Source organism: Phyllostomus hastatus, unplaced genomic scaffold (assembly GCF_019186645.2).
Source record: "Phyllostomus hastatus isolate PE091 unplaced genomic scaffold, TTU_PhHast_1.1 phas_contig_198, whole genome shotgun sequence".
NCBI lineage: Eukaryota > Metazoa > Chordata > Mammalia > Chiroptera > Phyllostomidae > Phyllostomus > Phyllostomus hastatus.
Window position 1 is genome coordinate 6,962,737 of NW_025333715.1, and position 23,122 is coordinate 6,985,858.

The window sequence follows — 23,122 nt, forward strand, 5'->3', positions numbered from 1 at the left end:
GGGGGCTCCTCGCACAGACAGGGCGGGGTCCCTGCTGGCTGCAGCCTGGCGGAGGAGCGTATTTTTAGCTCTGGTTCCGGCTGTGCATGCCCTCGGTCTCTGGCCGGGCGTGGGAAAGCCCAGGCCCGGAGAGCGCCGCGTCCCTCCTCTCCTGGGAGGATGCTGCTGGTGGTGGCCGGAGAGGCCAGGCTACTGCCCCCCCCCCGCTCGGCCCCTCCCCCGCCCTGTGGTCAGGCCCCCTCCCTGCAGTCCGGCCTCCTGGAATTCAGCCCTGGCAGGCTTCGGAATGACGCAGGCTTACCACCTCCCCCGCCCCGCCCCCGCCCAGCAACCTCGGGGGAGGCCGGGGTCCTCGCTTTTAGGATCTCTCTCTCTCTCTCCGGATGTGCTTCCTGTTCAGAGTCTGAGTTTGCGCTCGTTTCGTTGCTTTAAACAAATCACTGACGTCTGACCCTGCCCTCGCCCCCGGGAGGAATAACGAGACTCCTGCCTTCCAACGCCACTTCCAGCCTCCCGAGGGGCGTGGTCATAGGGGGCACAGGGGGCGTCCCCGTTCTCCGCGCACGTGCTCCGTGCGGAGCGGGTGGGCCCCCTTGCGGACGTGCCCGGCCTCCCGTCCCAGCGGCCTCTGGAGACGGCCCGCACTGTCCCCACATCACACACCCAGAAACGGGAGCCGCGTGGTCAGGGTGGCCCCCCAGGGTTCTCCCAGAAACTGGGAAAGGCAGCCCTTGCGCCCCCTGCCCTCTGTGTGAGTGACCCGTCGGGCGGGGAAGACGGTATGTGGGAAGGGGACATCGGGCAGACCTGGGCTCCAGGCCTGGCTGTGCGTGGCTGCTCGGGGCCTCAGTGTCCCCTTCTGGGAAGTGGGAGCGACGATGACGTCTGGCGGACCCAGGGCTGTCGCGAGGCAGCAGTGGCACGGCGCGTGGCCTGGCCTGGGAAAGCGTCGCAACGGCGCAGCGCACTGCCCGGCGCCCGGGAGCGCCCCCTCCTGGGAGGAAGGAGTGGTGCGCGCTGGAGCGGTTTCGGAGGCTTGTCTGAGACGTGCAGCTCCTCCAGGGGCAGCAGGCGCTGGGGCGATTCTGGCCTCGGCCCCGGTGCCCAGCCTGCAGCCTGCCCAGGGTGGGCGTGGAGGAGATGGCTGTCACTGGCTGTGAAAGCGTGCGAAGCGGCCACACTTCCGGCAGGGCAGGAGGAGGTTGGGGTTTGGGGGCAGGTCCGGGTCAGGGCCCCCGATCGGCCTCTCACTTGCTGTGAGGCTCAGGACAAGTCACTCTCCCTGAGCCTCGGCGTCCCCATCTGTGGCGCCCGCGCCGCGTCCTTCCCGTGCGTGCGATTCGGCTGCACGTGAAGGGCCCTCCTGTCTTGGAGGTTCCTGGGCTCGGACGGGAGCCTCGAACCGAGGGGCCTGTAGAGGCCGCTTTCGGTACAGACACACACCTGCTCCCAGACAACGCGCCCCCCAGTGTGGGCCCTTCTTTTGATTGGAGGGAAACTGAGGCCCAGAGAGGGGGAAGGGCGGGTGAGGTCCCTGGTCCGTGTGGTGGGACCTCCCTGGGGGGCAGGACTTGCTGTTTATCTAACTAGTTCATTTCAAAAAACGGGCCAGAGGCGTCCCTGTCATACAGCCTCCAGAGTGAACTCGGCCAGAGTTGGGGCGCCGGCATTTCTGTCACTGGCTGCGTGCCCATGAGCAGGTGAGGGCCTCTGCCCGCCTTGGCGTTCCCTTCTGTGAAATGGGGGCGTGTGGCCTCCCCGGTGGTGAGGAGTGTGAGGACACAGTGTGCTTGGCCCGGCAGTGGTGCCTTTCTGGTTGTGTCCCCCCGGCCCCTCCCTCGGCCTCAGCTGGGCCTTCTCGGGCCGGGGGTGGGGGGTTGGGAAGGAGGGAGCCAGTGCACCCCCGGCTGTCTGGTCTCCGCCAGGTGCATGGGCCCTGGGGGCCCGGTCTGACACAGCGCCCTGCCAACTCCTTCCTGGGCCCCAGTCTTGCTGGCGTGGGCGCAGTGGTGCTGGTCGGGCTTCCCTGGCCGGCCTCGCTGGCTGCCTTTGTTCAGAGCTCCGGCCACGTTCTTGTCGCCAGGGCCAGGGCCAGGGCCGGACTCCAGATGGCCTCTGCAGGTGGGGCTGGGCGCAGCCTCCGGGCCCGGCTTTCCAGGATCAGCTGGTTGGAGGTGAAGACGTCATCGACGCGGCCCCGAGGCCCACAGCTCCTCTTCGGGCCCCGCTCCTGGCAACGTACTGAGGGGACATCGGGAGAGGGGGGCCGGCTCTGTCAGGGCCTCCAGTTGGCTGCTCGAGGTCCAGAGCCGGCCAGGCCTGCGTCCACTCTGCCAACTGCTGGCTGTGCGCCCTCGGAACTCTGGGTCTTTTCATCTCTGGCCCTTGGTTCTCAGTGGGGGGGCAGTGGTGCTCCTGCCAGGTGGTTATGGGGGTACTTGGTCCTGCACCTCCAGTCCAGCCGGCTCCCTGGCTGCATCTGTGTATCTGAGCAAGCCCCAGTGTGCAGCTGGCCGCCCCCTCCCCACCCAGAACTCCCCCAGGCCCCAGACCCTCCAGGGCTGGCCAGGTCCAAGGCCTTCTCTGTGTCCAAGCTTGTTTTCCAGACCGGTCTGTCGTCCCCCCCCCACAGGGCCCCAGTGTCTCACCGCCGGCCGCCTCTGCCGCCCGCACCCCGGCATTTCCCACTGAGTCAGTGAGCCTCGGTTCCTCCCACGGGCGGGCAGCGGCAGAGCCCTGCCGGGCAGGGCTGTGGCAGCCGGCCCCGGGCTCCGTGTGTGTGTGTGTGTGTGTGTGTGTGTGTGTGTGTGTGTGTTGCTGGAATGAATGAGATACCAGGGGACTGGAACCCAGGACAAAGCAGGGGCTTTGGGATGTGGTTTTGAATCCTGGCTCTGCTGCAGGCAGTTCCTGTGTGACCTCAGGCCAGTGAGTTTACCTCGCTGAGCCTTACTCAGCCGTTGTGAGAACTAAGGGAGGCAGAGGAAAGACTGGCAGCTGCTCGACAGGAGTCAGAGGCGGCGGCAGTGGCAGCAGGGCCCGGTGGTGGCGGGACCCCATGGTGGGAGGCAGCTGGGACCGGTTTCCAGCACTTGGTGGGAGTCGGCGGATTGCCTTGCCTAACAGCTGGGCCCTTGTCCCAGGGAAGTTGTGTGGCATTTGACCTTTGGAGTTTCAGTCTCTGCAAACACGGGTGCTTGCAGGAGGATGTCAAGAGGTCATGGGGAGTGAGGGCTCCCCCCCTCCACCCCCCATCTCGGTGAGGGCGCTCTCCCCAGCACCGCCCTCCCTGTGCACGCCTGCCGGATCCTCGGGGCTGAAGGCGCTGTCCCCGCCTGCACCGTGGCCTCGGCCTTGGGTCTCCCTCGGGTCCTCTCTAGTCCTTGCACCAGTGGGTCTCCGCGAAGGGAGGAGGGACTTTTGTCCCATGGGGGACGTTTGACAAGGTCTGGAGTCAGTTTTGGTGGTTTCTACTCAAGGAAGGGGGGTCATAACCGTCAGCTGGTGGGGAGAGGTCAGGGGTGCTGCCCCGCACTCTGCGGGGCCCAGGGCAGCCCCCGCAACAGACCGTCCGTGGGGCAGAGGCTGAGGAACCCTGCGGTCAGGTGTCGGCCCTTGGCCCCCGGAGTCTCGGGCCAAAGGTCAGGGTCTTTGCTCAGCGGTTGAGGCCCAGTTTCTCCCCTGGTCCCCTCTTTTGTTATCATCTTCAGCTGCAATTCAGGGTTCCCTGCACCCCCTCCCGTCGGGCCTTTGCACGTGCTGTGGGCCGTCTGGCGCAGCCCTGATCAGGCAGCAGGAGCCCTTGCAGCCTTCCTTCGTGGTGGGGGGGCCAGCCCCCCACCGCACGCCCTTCCCTGTGTCCTTTCTGTCCACTGTCTGTCCCACACGTGCCTGGGGCGCTGGGACTGGTCCCTGAAGCCCAGGGGTTGGCCGTGGTCGTCCCACCTAATGTTTCTGGAGCGCTGTACAGTGTGCCAGACACGTGGGTGAGCCGGCTGACACCTCAGAAGACCTTAATAAGCTCAATACAGTCACCCTGGTTTACGGGGGCGGGTGCCTGGTTAGGAGGCAGCCGAGTCTCAGGGTTTGGGCTCTGGAGCCCACAGTCCTAACCACTGCGCTCTCCTGCTCTCGTGTGGCGGGGAGAGCGGCACGGCCAGCCCAGGGACTGCAGCGAGCCCGGGCTCCCCACCCTGCCACATCCTCGCGGCCCCTGGAAACGAGCGCGGCCCCTCCCAGCGATGAGTGGTGATGTGTCCAAAGCGCCGCATCGTTTGCCAAGCACTTTCTGTCCCGTTGCTCACTGGACATAGTAATCTACTTTATTTTCTTAATCCGAGTCTCATTTCATGTGGCTCAGAAATGAAAACACACAAAACCAAAAGCCCAAACACAAAAACAAGTTAAGTGAAAGAAGCCAGCACAGAAGACCACATACTGCACGATTCCATTGCTGCGAAAGGTCCAGAATTAGGCCGTCCCTGGAGACAGCGAGGAAATGAGCGGTTGCCTGGAGCTGGGAGTTTGGGGGGGGGGGGCGGGTGGAGATGCAGCGTGGCCGACTGCTCAGGGGTATGGGTGCCTGGGGATGATGAAAATGTTCTAAAATTGACTGCGGTGTTGGTTGCACAATCTTGTGAATAGACTAGAAACCACTGAATTGGTTACATCAAAGGAGTAATGGTGTAGTACGTGAATTACATCTCCATAAAGGTGCGGAAAGAAATGAGAGTGTGTAACACAGTATCCAGGGAGATGCCCTCCTTGCCCTGCCCACCCCACGGGTCCAGGGATACCTGGTTCTCCTGCTTCTTCTCAGTGTTTCTTCATGTAGATACAACCACACAGGGATACATATCATTTCCCCACCTCTTTTTTTTTTTTTTTTAAACTGAAAAGAGCGTGTAGGATACATAGTGTCTTGTACTTTGCTTTTTCACTTCCTGCATCTTTGGGACCTTTCCACTTCTGCACCCAGAGAGCTTCCTCATTCTCTCGCCATTGTGTTCCATGTTATGGGCAGGCCATTCTTTATTTAACCCGTCCCCAGAATGATGGACATTTGGGTCGTTTCCAAGCCTTCGCCGTTGCAAACAGCCTGCAGCGGACAGCCTGCTCCGGGCCTTGTATTCCCAGGGTGCCCAGCAGACTCCAAAGTAGGAGCTCGATGGTGCCAGTGCGGCCCCTGCTGGGATTTACGGGTTCACGCATGGACCCCCCCCACCCCCCGGGGAGAAATGCCCACCGCCCCACAGGTCACAGCAGACATGGAAATTGTCTTGTGGGGATGGATGGGAGGCTTTTGCCAGTCGTAGGTGAAAAAGGGTCTTTCAGGATCGTTTTGTATTTGTCTTACAAGGAGGTAGAGCGTCTTTTCATAGGAGTGAGCCGTTTTATATTCATATTTTTTTTCTCTGTGGAGGGTCCGTTCAGATCCTGCGCCCTGTTTGCCTTTGGGTCTGTGGTCTTCTGCCCCCCGAGCTGTGGGAGCTGGTTGTACTGCAGCAGCGAGCGGTACAACGGCAGCTCTTTTCTGCTGAGTTGAGTTACAGCATGCGCTTCTCGGGACTTCACTTCGGGTGTTTCTGTCCTGGGGAAGGGGTTCCTCTTTTGGAGGCGAGGAAGCCATCTTTATTTCAGTGGCTTGCAGATTTGAAGTTAGAGAACAAGAGTGCCTAACCCCAAAGTTAAAAGGCACTTCTGGCTGGCCTGCTCAGTGGATTGAGTGCGGGCTGCGAACCAAAGTGTCGCAGGTTCGATTCCCAGCCAGGCCACATACCTGGGTTGCAGGCCACGGCCCCCAGCAACCACACATTGATGTTTTTCTCTCTCTCTCTTTCTCCTTCCCTTCTCTATCTAAAAATAAATTTTAAAAAAATCTTTAAAAAAACCCCACATTTTTTTAAAAAGGCACTTCTCCCTTCTAACATTGTATTATTTTATTTTTTGTAAATGCTCCTTGTTTTATTTGTTATTAAGTATGAAGTAGATATGAAGGAACATGTATAGAATGTGTATGTGGTGTCAGGCACCCCCCCCCACCACACAGCCGGAGGTGGGCTTGCCTGTCACCCTGTGCATACCCATGGGCCCCCACGGTGCCCTGTCCTCTGCTGTCCCCTCACAGAGGTGGTCGCTGGTGACATTTTAAACTGCTCTCTTTTGCGAAGGACTTATCACACGTTGATGTCCCTGAACTGTGTACATCCCGGTGCTGCACGTTTTGAAATGGAGACAAACAGAAGCGTGCTTGCATTCTTGTCTCTTCCTCTTTTTGAAAAAACTGAGGTGAACTTCACTCAACACAGAATTAACCATTTTTTTAAAGTTTGCAATTCAGTGCCATTTAGTACCTTCCCAGTGCTTGTGCAACCGCCATCCGAACCTGGTCCCAAAACATTTTTGTCACCCCCCCAAAAAAAAAATCTTGTGTCTGTTAATCAGGTGGACTCTCTGTCACCCCCTCCCCAGCCCCGGGCCCCCGCCAGCCTGCTCCTTCTCCTCCGGTCTCCCTCTTCGGCACGTTCGTACAGCGGAGCCATGCGGCGTTTTGTCCCGCTGTGTCTGACTCACTCACTTGGCATAGTGTTTTTAAGCTTCATCGGTGTTGTGGCTGAAAGTGTGAGTGCTTCGTTCCTCTTCGTGGCTGAGTAATATTCCACCGTGTGGATACAGAGTTCTTTTACTTACACATCCATTGGCGGACTTTGGGGTTGTCGTCCCCTTTTTGCTCTTGTGAATGGGGCCGCTCCCTGCTCGCCTGCACTCGACGTTAAGGCTTGCGGGGGCCACCTGGGTGCTGCGCACGGCTCTGGTCCACCCCTGGTCACCGCATCCCTCTGTACGGCCGGATCACCCTTCAGCCACTCTCCTGCTGTTCGACACTTGGGGCGCCATCGCTGCGTCCACCTTCGCCGTGTCCTCCTGGGGCTCCCGCTCCTGAAGAGCGTGTACTTGGGGGTGGCCAGCTGGGCCTGGGTGTTCAGTTTAACTAGATGAATGCCCACCTGGTGTCCAGAGTGGCTGTGCCAACTTATGCCCCGTGTTTTTTTTTTTAAGATACAACCTGTGGTCCACACGGGTTTCTCCTGGTGTGGAGTGTGGGCTGCGGGGAACTCCTCCGACGGCCAGCCGGTGGTTGCCGGGACACTGGGTGCACGGCCCCATCCTTCCCCCAGTTTGAGGTGCCAGCGGCGTCCTCATCTGCATCCTCCCAGCGGCCGTGTCCCCAGACGGGTGGCTTTGTCTGGGGGTGGGCCGAGTCTGCACTGCTTCTGCTACAGTGGCTCCGGTCGCGGCCGGCCCGAGCGGGGTCGGCCCCTCAGCTGAGCCCCCGGCCCTCCGACTAGGCCCGCCGTCCTAGCTCAGGGGGCTGAGTCAGGGTGCTGTTGGGTTTGATGTTCTGTGTCCAACCCTCGCCCTGCCCTGTTCTCCCCTCCGCAGCCCGGTGGCCCCCACCCTCCAGGAAAAGCCCCCCTTAGGTGGCCTGTGAGCCTTTTGTAGCCCCGCCTGCCCCCCACCTTGAATCCGGCGTTTATGCCGCAGCAGCCTGTGTGTGGCTCTGCGACTCACTGCTCTCTCCTCACCCCCTCCCCCTCGCATGGGGTGCGGTCAAAGCTCTTCCCTCCCGCCCCGAGCTGGGGGGTGCCCCTCTGTGCCCCACAGCGCCCTTGGAGCTGCCCGCCCAGCTGAGGGACCCTGACCCTTGCCTCCCCCACCCCTGGCAGGTGCCAACATCGCTTCTGGCGAAGAAGTTGCCATCAAGCTCGAGTGTGTGAAGACGAAGCACCCGCAGCTGCACATCGAGAGCAAGTTCTACAAGATGATGCAGGGAGGAGGTGCGGGCCTGAGGGGCCCGCTGGAGGGGAGGGGAGGGGCGGGGTGGGGGTGGGTGCGGGGGTGGGGGGTGGAGCGTCAGTGCGGGGTGAGGCTCTGGAGGCCGGTCTGGGGCGGCGAGGGCCTCCCCTGACGCCCCTGCGTGCCGGCCCGCAGTGGGAATCCCGTCCATCAAGTGGTGCGGGGCCGAGGGCGACTACAACGTGATGGTCATGGAGCTGCTGGGGCCCAGCCTCGAGGACCTCTTCAACTTCTGCTCCCGCAAGTTCAGCCTCAAGACGGTGCTGCTGCTGGCTGACCAGATGGTGAGTGCCCCGGCGCCCCCCAGCCTCGGCCCCTCCGTCGTGCCACGGGCTCCTGCCTCTGGTGGATGCCGGAGTGGGGGGGGGCGGCACTGGGGGCCTAGCACGGCCCTGGTTCCTGGACCCAGGGCCCTGGCCTCAGGCTGTGAACTTGGAAAGGGGTCAGCGCCAGTCCCCAGGCCCAACCTCAGGCCTGCGGGGCTGAGCTGCGGGAGTAGGTAGGGCCCGGGCTCTGCCCTCTGGCGATTGGAAGCCCATGGCCGTGCAGACGCAGGCCTGTCCCAGGGTGGGGACTGGAGGTGAGCCCGGGCTCCCCGAGCCTCCGTCAGCTCGGGAGAGTCTGCCCTTCTCGGGGTCACTGTGGGGTCCCGAGTGGGGTCCCGCGTGGAGCCTAGTCCGGAGCAGGCACCCACTGACCAGCCACCCTTAGTGCCTAAAGCCCTTTCTTTATAAGCCCAACGGAGGAAAACCTTGAAAGCATGCAAAAGCACAGACCTTGGGACGCGAGGTGGTGCGTGGGGGTCTGGTGGCACAGGTGTGTGCAGAGGAGGGTGGTCAGTGCCCTCAGGACACGAGACCCCAAGGGGCTGGGAAATGCTCAGCCGCGCCGCCGCCCGAGCCCTGGGCGCACAGCAGGCCGAGGCCCCGTCGGGGCAGCCTGCCAGAGGACGGATTGCGTGCATATATGTTAGTTCAGGTTTTTTTTGTTGTTGTTGTGTTTTAACAAATTGTTCAAAGAAGGGCCTGTGTATCTGCCTGACTGGGGTGTCCTTTGGGAGCCAGGGGATAAATCCTGCCTTTTGTGCGTCAGCCCCATCCCCCTTGCCCAGCGTAGGCTTTCCTGGTGCCCCCTCTCCTTTCCGTCCCTTCAGTCCGGTTGCCAGAGCAACCTCTGAAATGCCTGTCTGACCCGGGCTCCCCGAGCCCTGGGAGGGTGTGGAGCCCGGCCGGAGAGGCTTCCGAAGGGCCCGGATGTCTCTTCCGGCTTCAGTTCTAGATGTGGCCATCAGCTTTCCTATTACCTTACTGTCTCTTCCTGACTCGCAGCAGGCTTAGGGAACTCCTCCTTCCGAGGTCCTCCCTAAGGACACTTCCTCCAGGAAGCCTTCCCTGACCCGCCCCTTGAAATCATCTTGCACGGTGGCAGACATCTCTCTCCCCCTGCCCAGGGCAAGGACCGTGTGTGTGGTTTCCATCCTGACAGCCCCCGTCCCCAGCCCCACCCCGGCCGTCCAGGGCCTGGCCCACGACGCTCGGTGATGGCCCTTCTAGGCCACCATTGCCCCTGGGAGGACTGCTGAGTGACTCTCGGGCCCCTGTCCTCCCCCAGATCAGCCGCATTGAGTACATCCACTCCAAGAACTTCATTCACCGGGACGTGAAGCCCGACAACTTCCTCATGGGGCTGGGGAAGAAGGGCAACCTGGTGTACATCATCGACTTCGGCCTGGCCAAGAAGTACCGGGACGCCCGCACGCACCAGCACATCCCCTACCGGGAAAACAAGAACCTGACGGGCACGGCCCGCTACGCCTCCATCAACACCCATCTGGGCATCGGTGAGTGAGCGGAGCCCGGGCGGCCCCCCGACCTGCCACGAGGTCAGGTCGTCGTCCGTCCCCCCCTGCCCCGCCCCCCGCCCCGATCAGAGGGGAGCTATGGCGTGGGGAGCAGGTGCACCTGCATGACTCCCCCGCAGCGGTCGTGGAGGGTGGGCGAGGAAGTTTCCCCGTTTTCACGGGGCAGGAAACGTAGGTCGTGCGTGAGGCTCTGCGGCTTGGCAAGTGCCAGAGCCGGATTTGACCCCAGCCCTCCTGTCCGATGCCACCACTCGTGCCCTGTCCCCAGGGTGGGCCAGGGGGCGTGGAGGTGCCCCAGTGCCGACTGCACAGGTATGGCACGGCGGGTGCCGGCCCTGGAGAAACGAGGCCCGGGGTGGGTTGGGGAAGCTCAGCCACAGGGCCCCCCCTCCCCTTGCAGACGGAGCAGTAGAGGGCCCGGGTGTCACTGGGGTGCAGCGGCCAGCCCTTGGTGGCCGTGCTGGGCGCACAGGGTAGCTGTCCCCTCAGTCACGGAGCAGGCCGGGAGCCCCCGTGCGCCCTGGCCCTCACCCTGTCCCTCTGTGCAGAACAAAGCCGGCGAGATGACCTGGAGAGCCTGGGCTATGTGCTCATGTACTTCAACTTGGGCTCCCTGCCCTGGCAGGGCCTCAAAGCGGCCACCAAACGCCAGAAGTATGAGCGGATCAGCGAGAAGAAGATGTCGACGCCCATCGAGGTCCTCTGCAAAGGCTACCCCTGTGAGTCACCCGGCGGGGAGGAGACTGGCCTGGGGACCCCTGAGGCCCTTTCTGGGGGGAAGATGAGACCACACAGAGCCCCTTTTAGGCGCCTCTTGCCCGAGACACCAGAACATGCATCGCGGGCTCTCCGTCATGGCTCAGGCCCAGCGGGAGGCCTGGCTGCCAAACACTCAGCATTCCCCAACCCGCACTCCTGCCTCGTCTCTCAGGGCCGAGTGTTAGGAAAAAGTAGTCTTCCCTCCTCCTCGGGCCCCTCTGCTCTCTCTCACAGGGCACTGCTGACCGTGTGGGTCCCCAAAGGTGTGGGATCTCCCCGCACCGAGCTGTTCTCTGCAGCACCCGCTGGGTGTCCCGCCGCTTAACTCGATTAGGACACCATCTCCTTGAGATGGCATCAGATCCCACAGAGTGAGGCCACGTCCTTCACAGCTGTCCCCCCGACACCTTTTAGACGCCAGTTGCAAGCCCACCCGTGCCCCTGACCGACTGGCCAGGACTCTGAGGGTGCCGTGGCTCCCTCCCTGAGTTCGGTTAATTTGCCGGAGTGGCGCACTACTCGGGAGACACGGGCACCAGTTTATGAGAGCATGTGACAAGGGGCACGGACACACGGCCGATGGCGGGGCACACAGGATGAGATCTGGGGGGGGCCAAGTCCAGGAGCTTCTGTCCCCGTGGAGCTGGGGTGTGTGTGTCCCCCCCCTGCCCCGGCCTGGGCATGGTCACAGTCTTCCAACGCAGTGGAGGCTTGTCATGCCGCCACGATTCATTCTTAACTCCATTTCCAGCTCCTGTCTTCTCTAGAGAAGTTGGGGGTTGGGGAGGGGCTGCAAAGTCCAAGCTTCTAATCTAATCGTAGCTTGGTCTTTCCGAGGACCAGCCCCGCCAGGAGCTCACCCGGAGTCACCTCGTTAGCATAAGAGCTGTTCCTCACGCCCTTAGCACTTGGCGTTCACGAGGCTTCAGGAGCCCCGTGTCGGGGGCGGGCTGAAGACCGAACATTAGAACAAGGGATAGCCTTACCACGTGGGAAACCGCAGGTGTTCATGGAGCCCAGGGGCGGGGCGGATACACGTGCTGGCTGTGACCTTCCAAAGACCCCCACCCCCACCCCTGATTTTCAGGGGAGGACGGGAAGTCTTCCTCTGTGGCTTAGAGCCCGTTGAGAGTTTCCGTGGAGCTCTTGACGGGCCTTGCAGTTTATGGCAGCTGGAGTGCGTGACAAGGGCCCGGGTGACCTGCAGCACCTGCGCGCTGGGAGGGGACGCTGTTCTCACTCTTCGGCTCTGACCGTCAGAGGCTCTGCTCGCAGGCCCGTTAGGGGGTCGGTCACAGGCCCGTTAGGGGGTCACGCCCAGCGGGAGGGCCGAGGTGCTGTTCTGTCTTCTACCGCACCCCCCACCCGCCCCAAGACTGAGAGTATTTGTAGGGATAGAGGGAGGTCTGCTGGGGGCCCCGGGAGCGCGGGCCTCACGGCAGCCGTTCTGTCCCCGCGCCCCCCCGCCAGCTGAGTTCTCCACATACCTCAACTTCTGCCGCTCGCTGCGCTTCGACGACAAGCCCGACTACTCGTACCTGCGCCAGCTCTTCCGCAACCTCTTCCACCGGCAGGGCTTCTCCTACGACTACGTCTTCGACTGGAACATGCTCAAATTCGTGAGTCGCCCGGAGGCCGCGGCGGGCTTGGGGGGCTGGGCGGGGCAGGCCCTGACCGAGAGGGCCAGAGTGACCCGGTGGGGGGCGGGGCTCCCCCAAACCGGGAGCTATGAGCTGGACTGTGCCAGTGACTTCGCTGGGGCCCCGGAGCCCCCTCGCTGCCCGCACTCCTGCTTCATCGACGCCGACAGCCTGCACCGCTGTGGTCAGCAGGGCCCAGGCGGGGCACCGCCCCCCGCCAGTCCCAGGAGGGCCTGGCTGCGCCTCCGGTCCCTCCTAGGCGCCCGCGGCTGGGCGTGGACGGCCCTGGCGGGCCCCCCTGCTACTGTCCTGATCGTGGCCTACACTGCCCTGCTCTTGTTGTTCTGCACGTCCCAGGCAGCTGCCGTCACCGTGGCCCCTCTGGCCGGCCTGGACCTGTTCCACGTGCTTGCTTTCTTCCTGGTCACGGGACCCTGGGCCTTGCTAGGGGGCTGTTCCGTCTCCCTCTTTTAAGAGTCTTGGGGGTGGGGTGGGGAGAAGCAGTCGACAGCCGTGCCCCGAGCTCTGGAATCTCAAAGCATGTGACTCGTTTCACGTCTCTCCCGGGAAAGGGGGCGTCCTCGAGCCAGGCTCGGCCCCGTGGCAGCGAAGCTATGGCCCCACCCTGGCCCTGGCCCTGTGCTGGGCCCGCGCACTCGCCCACATGCTGGTAAGGACCCTGCGGGGCCTGGCGTTTCCAAGGGCGACCGTGTGGCTGGGTGAGCACGAGAGGCTGAGCCTCTGCTGTGCCTTCTCTGTCCCTTCCAGGTGCCCGGCACCCCTGGGCACCCAGGGCCCTCCAGATAGGCTGGTGGAGGAGGTGAAGGAGGTGGAGGAGCCGCCCCCCCAAAACTGCTGGCCTGTGGTTTGGACTCCAGGGCCCCAGTTCTGATCACACCAGGCGCGCCTGAGCCCATCGGGGCCAGGGCTGAGGAGCTGTTTGTCCCTGGGCGCGTGGTGGGGTCAGTGGAGAGGGCACGGCCGAGATGCCCTTGGGGATGAAAGCGGCTGCCCGACGGACAGAGCCGGAAGGAGGGATGACGCTCACTGCGCTGGAGGGGCCTGGGGTTGGGGGCCAGGAGCGGCGTCAGCCAGACCCCTCAGCGGCCTCCGTGTTCAGCTGGCGCTCATTAAACGCCCCCCCTGCACCGCACCTCGTCCCAGCGTGGCTCTTTCCTTGTGGTGCCCTCGGCCTACAGCTCTGGGTGCTGGGGGCCTCGTGCCCCCTCTTCTCTGGGCCCCAGACAGCGGCCTTGTGCGCGTTCCCTCAGGAGCGGGACAGAACTTGGGCAGAGGACGGGGCTTCCACAGGCCAGAGGCCCCTGTGGGAGGGAGGGGCTTGGAGCTGGGCACCCTTCACTCAGGCCTTCCAGCCGGGCCTGCGGCGAGGGCCCAGGGCCAGCTCTCCTCGCACGGGGCGCCGCCAGGGGAGTTGGGGCGCGGGTGCTCGCTCATCGTGCAGGGAGACACTCCGGAGCCCGGTTCCAGGATGGGCCTGGCCCTTCTTGCCACGGCACCCAGAAATGGGTCTTGCGTCGCCCAGGCCCGTGTCACTCATTCAGTGTGGCGGACACTGGCCCCACGGGGCTCAGTGTCAATGAATTAAAAACCAGTCTGCGCTGAAAATGTCACGTGTCCATTGCATTTGCTCCATTTCAAGTTCCCAGGAGCCACCGGTGGCCGGCCAGTGGCTGCCGTGTTTGGCGAGGCAGACGTGAACACGCCCGTCACGGCAAAGGTCTGCGGGACAGAGCGCCCCGAGAGGGCTGCTCACAGAGCCCCTCACGGGACCGTCCGGGTGACACGAGATTCCGTCTGGAGCCCAGCCAGGAGCGGCCGCCTCGCGCCCCTTGCTGCCTCTGGGGTCAGGCTGAGCAGAGGCGCTGCCGGCCTCACGCCGCGCTGACCTCTGACTCGAAGGCCATCCGACTGGATGAGGGGCACCTTTCAGCCCGTCGCCACGTGGGGAGGGCGACCACCCCCAGTCACCCTCTGGCAGGAGCATCTGCGACATGCGATGGGGGCCGACGTGCCTTTTCGGCCGGAAGCCAGGGCCCTCCCACGCCAGCACCGCTGCCGGAAGCCCTCGTGAGCTCCCAGCAGACCAGACACCGCGCAGGGCGCTATGGCCTGGACCCTCCTGCAGGAAGGACCCCACCCTTGACCGAGAGCGTCCCTCCTCGGAGCAGTCGCCCCGGAGTCTCCGGCACCTGGAGCCTGGGCTGCTGCCCGGCTCAGCCCCTGTCTGGAGGTCCAGCCGGCTGGCCTGGGGAGACGGGGCAGACGACGCACACAGGGTGGCACGGGTGGCAGTGGCTCTGCCATTTGCCTTGTGTGTGTTTGTGGGCAAATAAAAGCCACGAGACCTGCCTGCTGTGTGTTCCTTGAAGCGTCACTTGGGCTGATTGGAAATGTGGAAAGGAGCTCGCCTTCAGCCCTGGGGCCGGCCTTGGCCTGGTCCGAGGGGTCACAGAGGGCAGGGGCTGTGCTCTACCCGTGCATCTCGTCACGTCCCCACCCAGGAGAGGAGTTCTTGCCTGCCAGCAGGAGGGTTCACGAGTGGGTGCAACAGCTCTTACGGCCCGGGTTCCGCTGTGGTTCTGGCCGCGTCGCTCTCCCTGCCTCCCGGAACTGAGTGGCTGGGGGCTCGGGGAGAGGCCTGGAGGTCCGGAGGTGGAGCCTTGGTGGTTCCGGGCCTGCCGGGACAGGCTTGTGAGTGGGAGGACTGGGGATGTTCGTTTCTGGAATGTTCTGCTCAGTCCTCAGGGGTTGCAGCCAGCAGAGCAGGACTGGGCGGCAAAGGCCCGAGTTCACACTCAGGCTCCGTCCTGAGCTGTGTGGCCCCAGGGAGGTCGTGAGGCCTCTCTGGACCTCGGTGCCTCCGTGGGACTCCGGGATCGTTCTGACCCCAGCTGCTACCCCTCAGAGTGGCTCCAAGGCAGGGGCACCCCACTTTCCCAGGACAGCCGGGCCTCTCCGGCCAGCTCCCTGGGGAGACACACGAGGTGGCAGGAGCCGCACCCCGGGGCCCGGGAGCAGGCCCCAGCTCAGCCCGCAGCTCTCTCCTCCACAGATGCGGCCCCCCTCGCGCCAGCCCCCCGCCCTCCCCCGTGGACGACCCCAGGACCGGCTAGGTAACGCGGCCAGGCACTCTCCCCACGCCGCGCTCCTCCCCCTGGGCCCCGCCTCTTTCCTGCTGTGCTGGGGGTGGCAGAGGCTGGATGGCAGGCCCTGGGGGGCTCACGCACCCCTTTTCGCCCCAGCCTGCCTGCTCGGTGGTGTTTTCCTCTGTGGGGCTTCCAGCCCAGTCCTCTTCCAGCTACCCTGAGCGCCCGTCCCAAGACGGGCAGCTTCTGTGTGGTGCTGTCCCCACGGTGCCTGCCAGGAGCCATTGCCAGGGACCGGGATGGACAGCCTTTCAAAAAGGTCCCCTCACTGGGAGGCCTGGTGTGCGCCCTGGCCTGGCCTCAGCTGGCCTGGCCTCGGCTGGCCTGGTAACCCTCCCTGGGCCTCCGAGCGCCCGCCCTGCTCCACGGGGCAACCTGGAGGAGCTGAGGCCTTTCTGTGCACAGAGGGGGCCCGGGTTGGGCCAGCCAGGGAGTGCCCCCGGCCATCCCGAGGGCATCAGCCCCCCGGCCCTGGCTGGCCACACGAGACCAGGACAGAGTGACCTCCCTCCGCCTCCCGCGTCTAGCTCTCTCCTTCCTCTGGGCGTTTTGTGGTGTTCTCTCTCTCTCTCTCTCTCTCTCTCTGCTGTGTGATCGTGGGTCCTTCCCAGGCCTCTCGGGCTGCCTGCTCTGTGGGAAGGAGGCTGGACCGGAGGGTTTGTGCGGCGCCTCTTCCCCGGTGTGCCCACCTGGCCTCCCCCACCCCTGTGCCGCCTCGAGGGGATGCCGGGCCCAGGGCACTCTGGCCGTGCTGGGCTGACCGGGCCTCACCCTAACCCCTCCCCACAGGGCGCGGCGCGCAACCCCGAGGACGTGGACCGGGAGCGGCGAGAGCACGAGCGCGAGGAGCGGATGGGGCAGCTCCGGGGGTCTGCGCCCCGGGCCCTGCCCCCGGGCCCACCCTCGGGAGCCCCCGCCAACCGGCTCCGCAGCGCTGCCGAGCCTGTGGCCTCTACCCCAGCCTCCCGCATCCAGCAAGCTGGTGAGCAGGGACCTCGGGCAGTGGGCGGGGCCTGTGGGGGCAGGGCCTGCGGGGGCGGCCTGGACCCGGAGGGTGACCTGGCCCTGCCTCGCCCTCCAGGCAATACGTCTCCCAGAGCGATCTCCCGGGTGGACCGAGAGAGGAAGGTGAGCATGAGGCTGCACAGGGGCGCCCCTGCCAATGTCTCGTCCTCCGACCTCACTGGGCGGCAAGAGGTCTCCCGGATTTCAGCCTCACAGGTGAGCCGCCCTCACCCCGCTGTCCTGTGCCTCACAGCTGAGCCGGGGACCCCCAGGTGTGGGGTCAGGCCTGGTGATTCTGGTCCCCACCCTGGAGCAAGAGCCCTTTGTTGAGTGGGGACTGGGGCTCCCTTAATCCAAGCAGGTCTGATGGGCCCCACGGAGCAAAGTCAGGAGTAACTTGTCCCTGCATGTGGGAGCACTGGGGTCCAGCGGCCGCCACCTGGAACCCCACCCGGGTGGGCGGCGGGGAGCTCACAGGGGGCAGACTCAGAGCCCCCGCCCTTAGGAAGCGCCTGCAAGTCCCGGCTGGCAGGGGACGCAGGGCTGGGCAGAGCCTGTCAGTGGCCCCTCTCAGACGCCGTGTTGGACTGGGAAAGCTGCGGGGGGGGGGGGGGTCCTGGTTGACCCAGGAAGGTGCCCTGGCATGGGTGGGCTGGAGACCTGCTCCGGCCTCCTGCCTGCGGTGGAGAAGCCTCAGCAGGCCAGGCCAGGAGCCGGCCTCGCGGTGGCTGGGCCACCCTCCTGTCCCTTGGGGCCCGGAGCAGCCGCTTTGCCCCTCTGAGCGTCGCTCTCTTGTACAAAGCGGCTGGTTCCTAGGGTCATGGAGACCACACACCCCTTCCCTTGGCTCCAGGGCCTTGGCGGGGGAGGTGGAGTTCCACGGTGGGGAGACCCCTGCCCCGTGGCCAGTGCCGGCAGCTGAGCCCCGCCCCGCCTCCCTGCTCCCCCTCGCAGACAAGCGTGCCATTTGACCATCTCGGGAAGTGAGGAGGAGCCGCCGTCGGACCAGTGTTCTCTTAGGTGAGTGGGCGCTGCTGCAGGCGCGGCCCCCGGGGGGAGACCGGTGCACGTGGAGGTGCCCAGAGAGTCGCCGATGGTGTCAGAGACCCCAGAACCGAGGGCCTTCGAGGGGGCTTAAAACCTCAGAGGCTGCCTCTGAGCAGGCCTGAGCCACAAGTGTCCGCTTTTGCCGGAAACCACTTTCCCTGTCCTGGAGCCCCCCTCCCCGCCCCCCATGTTGCCTTCCCGTGTTCTGGGGAGTTGGTTCCCAGCAGAGACCGAGCCTGAGGGCCCGTACCCCGACCTCACTGGGGCATTGGACTCGTCTCAGCCTCTGCGCTGTCGAACCCTTAATCATCAGAGAGCGCTTAGAACGGGGTCACGTACTTCGGGGTTTGTCTGCCTTCAGGGAGGGCCCTTGGCCTCCACATGCCCAGGAGAGGCCTCTGGCCAGCCTGAGCCTCTCGGGACGCCCAGGGCTGCGTGAGGCCTCAAGGTGGGGGGTAGTAGGTCTCCACTCTGGGTCCGGTTTGAGGAAGGGGAGGTGGTAGGGGTTCTCTGGGGGGATGTCGGGGGAGGTCTGAGCTCCCTGGGGACATGGCGTGACAGGCTTGGCCTTACACCCTGAGAATCCCGTGGCACAGACGGAGCCGGGACGCCTGTGCGTGGCAGTCGCGTGGTGGGGTGGCTACTCTCCCGGAGGGCAGAGGAGGGAGAGAGACTGTGTCCTTTCTGTGAAAACAGAGCACCTACTGTGTGCCCCAGAGGTCGGAAGCAGGCATGCCTCTGACCTGTCCTCTTTCTCTCCTTTTTAGTGTCTTCACTGTATTTTCTTTTAAAAACACAACCAAAAGATGGGGGGAAAAAACCACTCAAAAGAACATAGAAGAAAAAAAACCCAGCACAAGAGCGACGATGGATTCTGTTTCTTTTCTTTTTTCCTTTTTTCTTTTTTTTTTCTTTCTTTTTTTGCCAACGGCAAGAAGACGAGATGCCCTCGGCACCCAGGATTCTCGTCCCTCGCAGTACCCGCTGCCTTCAGGCCGCCAGAGGGTCCCCAGATGCTGGGCGACCATGCCAGACGCCACCAAGGGGGCCCCGCCCCAGCCGGCCAGCTGGGGAGCGAGGCTGATTGACGGCTGGGCTGGGCAGGGCGCAGCGCGGCCCTGAGGCCCCTCCCAGCCGGCAGGAGCCCCGGAGCGGAGCGGCGTGACCATGGGGTCGGTTGGGCGCAGGTCCCACCCGGCATTTCGTTCTGGAGCTTTGGAACCGCAGGAGACGAGCACAGCCCCCTCCCCGCAAGGTGGTGGGGGCTTTCTGCCTGGGCTTTTCCCAGTGTCCCCCTGAGTGTTTGGGTCTTTCTTTGCCTGTGCACAGGGACTTAAGTGGTGGGGGCCAAGACCCCTTACATGCGTGTGTGTGTACGATGTGACCTGTATCTCCCAGGCCAGTGGGGGCCCGCCCCACCTGCCAGGCTGGGTCTCTGTTCTCGTCCCCTGAACAAGGACACGGGATGCGCAGCAACCTCTGTGTCTCCCAGGAAGGGCACCAGAGTGTCCTTGCCACTACCACCAGCCCCTCTGCCTGTCGTCACCCTGTGGCAACCCTGTCCCCCTCCTCTGGAGACTCCTCCCAGAAAGCATCTGGCTCCTGGGTTACAAATGAATTAATTCCCTGGTTCCGACCCTCCCCGGGGGCCACCACCGGTCCTGCACCTGCCTCTCCGAGGAGCAGCCCGGGGAGAGGCCGGGCCTGGGACCTGCCCGTCCCTCCCAGTTAACGCCCCTTCTCGTTTGTGTTTGTTTTCCCCGTGTGTGTATTTCCTAATTTATTTATCTCCATCTCCCCTTTTTTTCTTTTTCTTTTTTTTTAATTAAAGAGCAAAGCTTTTTATAACTTTGTAATTTAAAAAAACTGAAAAAAAAATACTGAAGAACTTTGGGGGGAATTTTGTACTTTTTTCCTGTGTAAATATTGGACTTTTTTGAGCTTTATTGTGGTTGTTAATTTGAAGTAATAAAGTAGAAAAGCATAAAGTGACACACAGCCCTCGGTCGCCTCTTTGCTCTGGGGCGTCTCCCCGGCAGGCGAGGAGTTGGCGGGGAGAGCGGGGCTGGGGGTTAAACCCGCACTTCAGAAACCGCACACAGAACCGCCTGGGACAGGTTCTGACCCTGGAGGGCTGGGCTGGGCTGGGGCATGAGAGTCTGCACCCCAGCAAGCTCCAGGGGACGCCCACAGCCCAGGACCATGCAGAACAGGAAGGTTCGAGAGGCTCTTCCCAACATTCTCTTGTCCACACAAGAATTCTTGTTAGGCCCTGGCTGGCGTAGCTCAGTGGATTGAGCGCAGGCTGTGAACCAGGCATCACAGGTTCGATTCCCAGTCAGGGCACATGCCTGGGTTGCAAGCCATGGCCCCCAGCAACCACACATTGGTGTTTCTCTCTCTTTCTCTTTCTCCCTCCCTTCCCTAAGAATTCTTGTTAGGTCTGCTCCTCTCTGCCTTTGTGGGGAAATAGTCAGTGGTGAAATGACTGGGTCAAGGTCACGCAGCTCTGATGGCAGAACCAGGATGTGACCCCGCCCCCCCACCGTTGACCAAGGATCCCTACAAGCGAGGGCACTGAAGTTGGGTTTCAATAGCGCCCTTTCCACAGGTGACCTTGGCAGGTGACCTTGGGTGGCTCCTGCATCCAAGCCTTGACCCTGGGTCAGCCCCCCACCTGGCGGGCTCTGCGCGGTTGCAGTGGGCATTCTGAAGCCCTGGGCGTAACTCGAAACCCCTGCACTGAAGGCCCTTTCCAGTGCTGGCGTTTGAAGACCCCGTGACCCCACAGCCTGACTCGGCCTCCTGAAGGGTCTCCTGCCCACCCTCCAGGTGAGGTTTAGGCAAGGGCATGTCCTCGTCTACGGCCTTCAGGGACAGGGGCCTGTTAAGCCAGGAAGTGCCCTAGGGCCCCGAGGTGAAGGCTGTGAGTCCCAGGAAGACCTTCCAGGGGTGTGGCCGTGAAGATGGGAGTCCGGTCCCAAACCCCTCCAGGCCGCCGGGCCACCCCACCCCCCAGGGCCTCACTGGCTGGACACCTGACAGGAAGCACTCAAGTGTGAAGCTACCGACTTCTTTTTCCTTAGAGTGTATCTCACTGAGGAGGTGCTGTCGGAGTATAGTGCCCACAAGTCACTTGAAATTCTCTCCTCTGCGTGGTCTTTATTGATTTCAGTGAGTTCGTGTGTCCCCTGCCCCCTCCCCGGCCCCGCCTGCTTTTCAGGTTAATTTCAGTGTTTGGAGATTACATGTACAAAAATGAAGCTATAAAAAAAAGTTGGAACCACTAGTCCTGGCCAGTGAGCCTCAGTTGATTGGAGTGAGTCGCGGGTCCGACTCCTGGTCGGGGCGTGTACGGCAGGCAACCGTCAGTGTTTCTCCCTCTCCCTCAGTGAGGGAGCCGAACAGTCAGTCACCAGGAAGTTTTGCCCGCACTGGAAGGGCAAACATGCCACTCGGTGAGTCATTTTCATTCATGCAACAAACACCGGTTGGGCTCATGTGGGGTGCCCGGGGTGCCAGGCGCTGGGCCGAGGGGGGCGGGCTGCAGGGCTGAGAAGTGGGGAGCACAGGGTTGGAGACCACAGGGCCAGCTCAGCCCCTGTGACCTTGGGCGTTGTCTAGGTCTCGGTTTTCTCCTCTTGTGCAATGGGGTCATTCCCACTGCAGAGGGCGGTAGGCTGGGTTCATTAAGAGCCCACTGTGCCCAGACCTGCCCCCAAGCCTGTGCCCATAGAAACCCCGAGGCAGGGGTGTTGTGGCGCCCATTTTATAAACGAGAACACTGAGGCACAGGGAAGGCTGTGTCCGGCTCCACAGTCCATGGAGTGCTCCGTAGTGGTCACTACATATTTCTTTAAAACAGTTTTTTTCCATTCATGGCTGGTGTGTGGCTCAGCGAATTGAGCACCAGCCTGTGAACTATAGGGTCACAGGTTCGATTCCCAGTCACGGCACATGCCTGGTTTGCAACCAGGTCCCAGTTGGGGGTGTGTGAGAGGCAACCAACAGATGTTTCTCTCCCTCCTTTCCCTTCTCTCTAAAAATTAAGGAAAACTTAAAAAAATTTTTTTCAATTACAGTTACTGTTCAGTACTATATAGTTACAGGTGTACAGCACAGTGATGGAGACATTTATGTAACTTACCAAGCTATCCCCCTGGTAAGTCCAGTTGTTACAATGTTGTTGGCCGTGTTCCCTGTGCTGCACTTTGTATCCCCGTGACTGTTCATTAGTAATTCCTAATCCCTCACCTTTTGTAACTACTGTTTCACACACAGGGCGTGGTCTCCGCTTCTTCCAGGGGCTCCCAGCCTGGTGGGGGGCAAGACGCAGACCAGCACAGGGCTCATCCCGATTCAGAATCCAGCAGACACTGGGACAGAGAAGGCAGGGACTGCCTGGAGTCATCAGGGGAGGGGTTTCAAAGATCTTTGACCTGAGCCTTGAAAGGGGACTCTGCTGGGGTGGGGGGCAGTCACTCGAGCTGAGGAAAGACCGCCAGGTGCAAAGGCCCAGAGGTACGAACTACCTTGATAGAATCACAGTTTCAAGCACGGGGGGAGGGAGAGATTCTCAGCAGCCAGGGCTAGAGGTGGACTCGCCGGGCTTCCACCTTCTAGGACCTGCACTGTGGGAGCCATTGGCTGGGGCAGAGGGCATGATGGTTGTCAACCTGAAGAATGGGACATGGCAACAGTGGGCGGTGAGCCTGGAGGAAGGAGAAAGGCAGGGAGAAGGGTTGGAGGGCAGGGCCCCAACCCCAGCAGGGGCATCCAGAGGGGAGGGTGATCGAACCGGTTCAGGACACACTCTGTTCTTAGCCAACTGTGGGAGAGGAAGGAGGGCTGGGGCTCTGTGGTTACCGGGGGGCACCCGGGTGCGTTGCAGGGTGGGGGGTGGTGCATTCCCGGCTCCAGACCCTAGAGGGGCGGCGAGCCGGGGAGGGGCAGGGCCGGGAAGGTGGGGCTTCAGGAAGGAGGGTGTGCTGAGCGGCCTCAAACCACAAAGCAGGGGAAAGGGAAAGGGTGGCAAGAAGAGGTCCTGGCTGACCATTTTTGCCCTGGGACCTTTTCTTCCTAATTGACGTATAATTCAGAGAGATGTGCACATCTCCAGCGCCCAGCTCCACACAGCTTTTCGCCTGTTTCTATGCGTCTGACGGAGACAGGGGCGGCGGTCAGTACTCCAGCCAGTTTCCCCCGGGGTCCCTTCCTGTGCAGTGTTGCCGCCCCCTCCACCCCCCACAAGACACCACTGTTCTAAATTCTCCCAGCAGATGACCTCTTGACTGTGGGGGAGCTCAGAGCAGGAAGTGAGAAGGGCGGCCCGGGCGCAGGGGGGTGACAGGAAGAGGAGGGCCTGAGCAGGGAGGCGCCCCAAGTTGGGCCGCTGGTGGGAGGGGGCCTGAGAGGCCTGCAAGTATCTGGGGGCCTAAGAACCCCGGAGGGTGGGTGTTAATGACGGGACAGCAGGAGGCTTGGAGGAGGGGGTCGGGGGAGACAGGGAGAACTCGGCCTGCCTGGGACACGGGCTGAGGCTGAGCCTCTTCTGAGCTCGGTTCAGTCGCCTGCCCTGTGCTTATGATCACCTGCACAAAATACAAGTCCCTCGTGTCATTGGGCGGCTCCCTCTGAGGTGGTGGCCTCCGCTCTCCGTTCCTACCTGCACTTTGACGTCCCACCAGCAGACCCCCGAGGCCAGCTCCAAAGGGACCGCTCCAGCACAGCTTTAGCAAAGGGAGCACCTCTACGCCGCCGCCGATGCGCTGGCTCTCTCTCCCCTC

General features: G+C 62.7%; 1 protein-coding gene across 7 annotated transcripts in view; it reads left to right on the forward strand.

Annotated features, from left to right (window-relative positions):
• LOC123816089 (casein kinase I) overlaps positions 1-19,328 on the forward strand; it is a 32,175-nt gene extending 12,847 nt beyond the window's left edge. For 4 of the 7 annotated variants that reach the window (XM_045834826.1, XM_045834825.1, XM_045834827.1 and 1 more), the window contains exons 3-11: positions 7,728-7,838; positions 7,993-8,141; positions 9,469-9,697; positions 10,267-10,437; positions 11,948-12,096; positions 16,074-16,266; positions 16,366-16,505; positions 17,244-17,309; positions 18,104-19,328. In XM_045834826.1, the coding sequence (XP_045690782.1) occupies positions 7,728-7,838; positions 7,993-8,141; positions 9,469-9,697; positions 10,267-10,437; positions 11,948-12,096; positions 16,074-16,266; positions 16,366-16,505; positions 17,244-17,276 (1,175 nt within the window). In that variant the 3' untranslated portion in view covers positions 17,277-17,309; positions 18,104-19,328. Of the gene's footprint in view, positions 1-7,727; positions 7,839-7,992; positions 8,142-9,468; positions 9,698-10,266; positions 10,438-11,947; positions 12,097-12,689; positions 12,788-12,885; positions 13,271-15,190; positions 15,461-16,073; positions 16,267-16,365; positions 16,506-17,243; positions 17,310-18,103 lie in introns of those variants that run through there. The other 3 variants (XM_045834830.1, XM_045834829.1, XM_045834831.1) reach the window with 3 other exon arrangements.
• Positions 19,329-23,122: the final 3,794 nt, after the last annotated feature.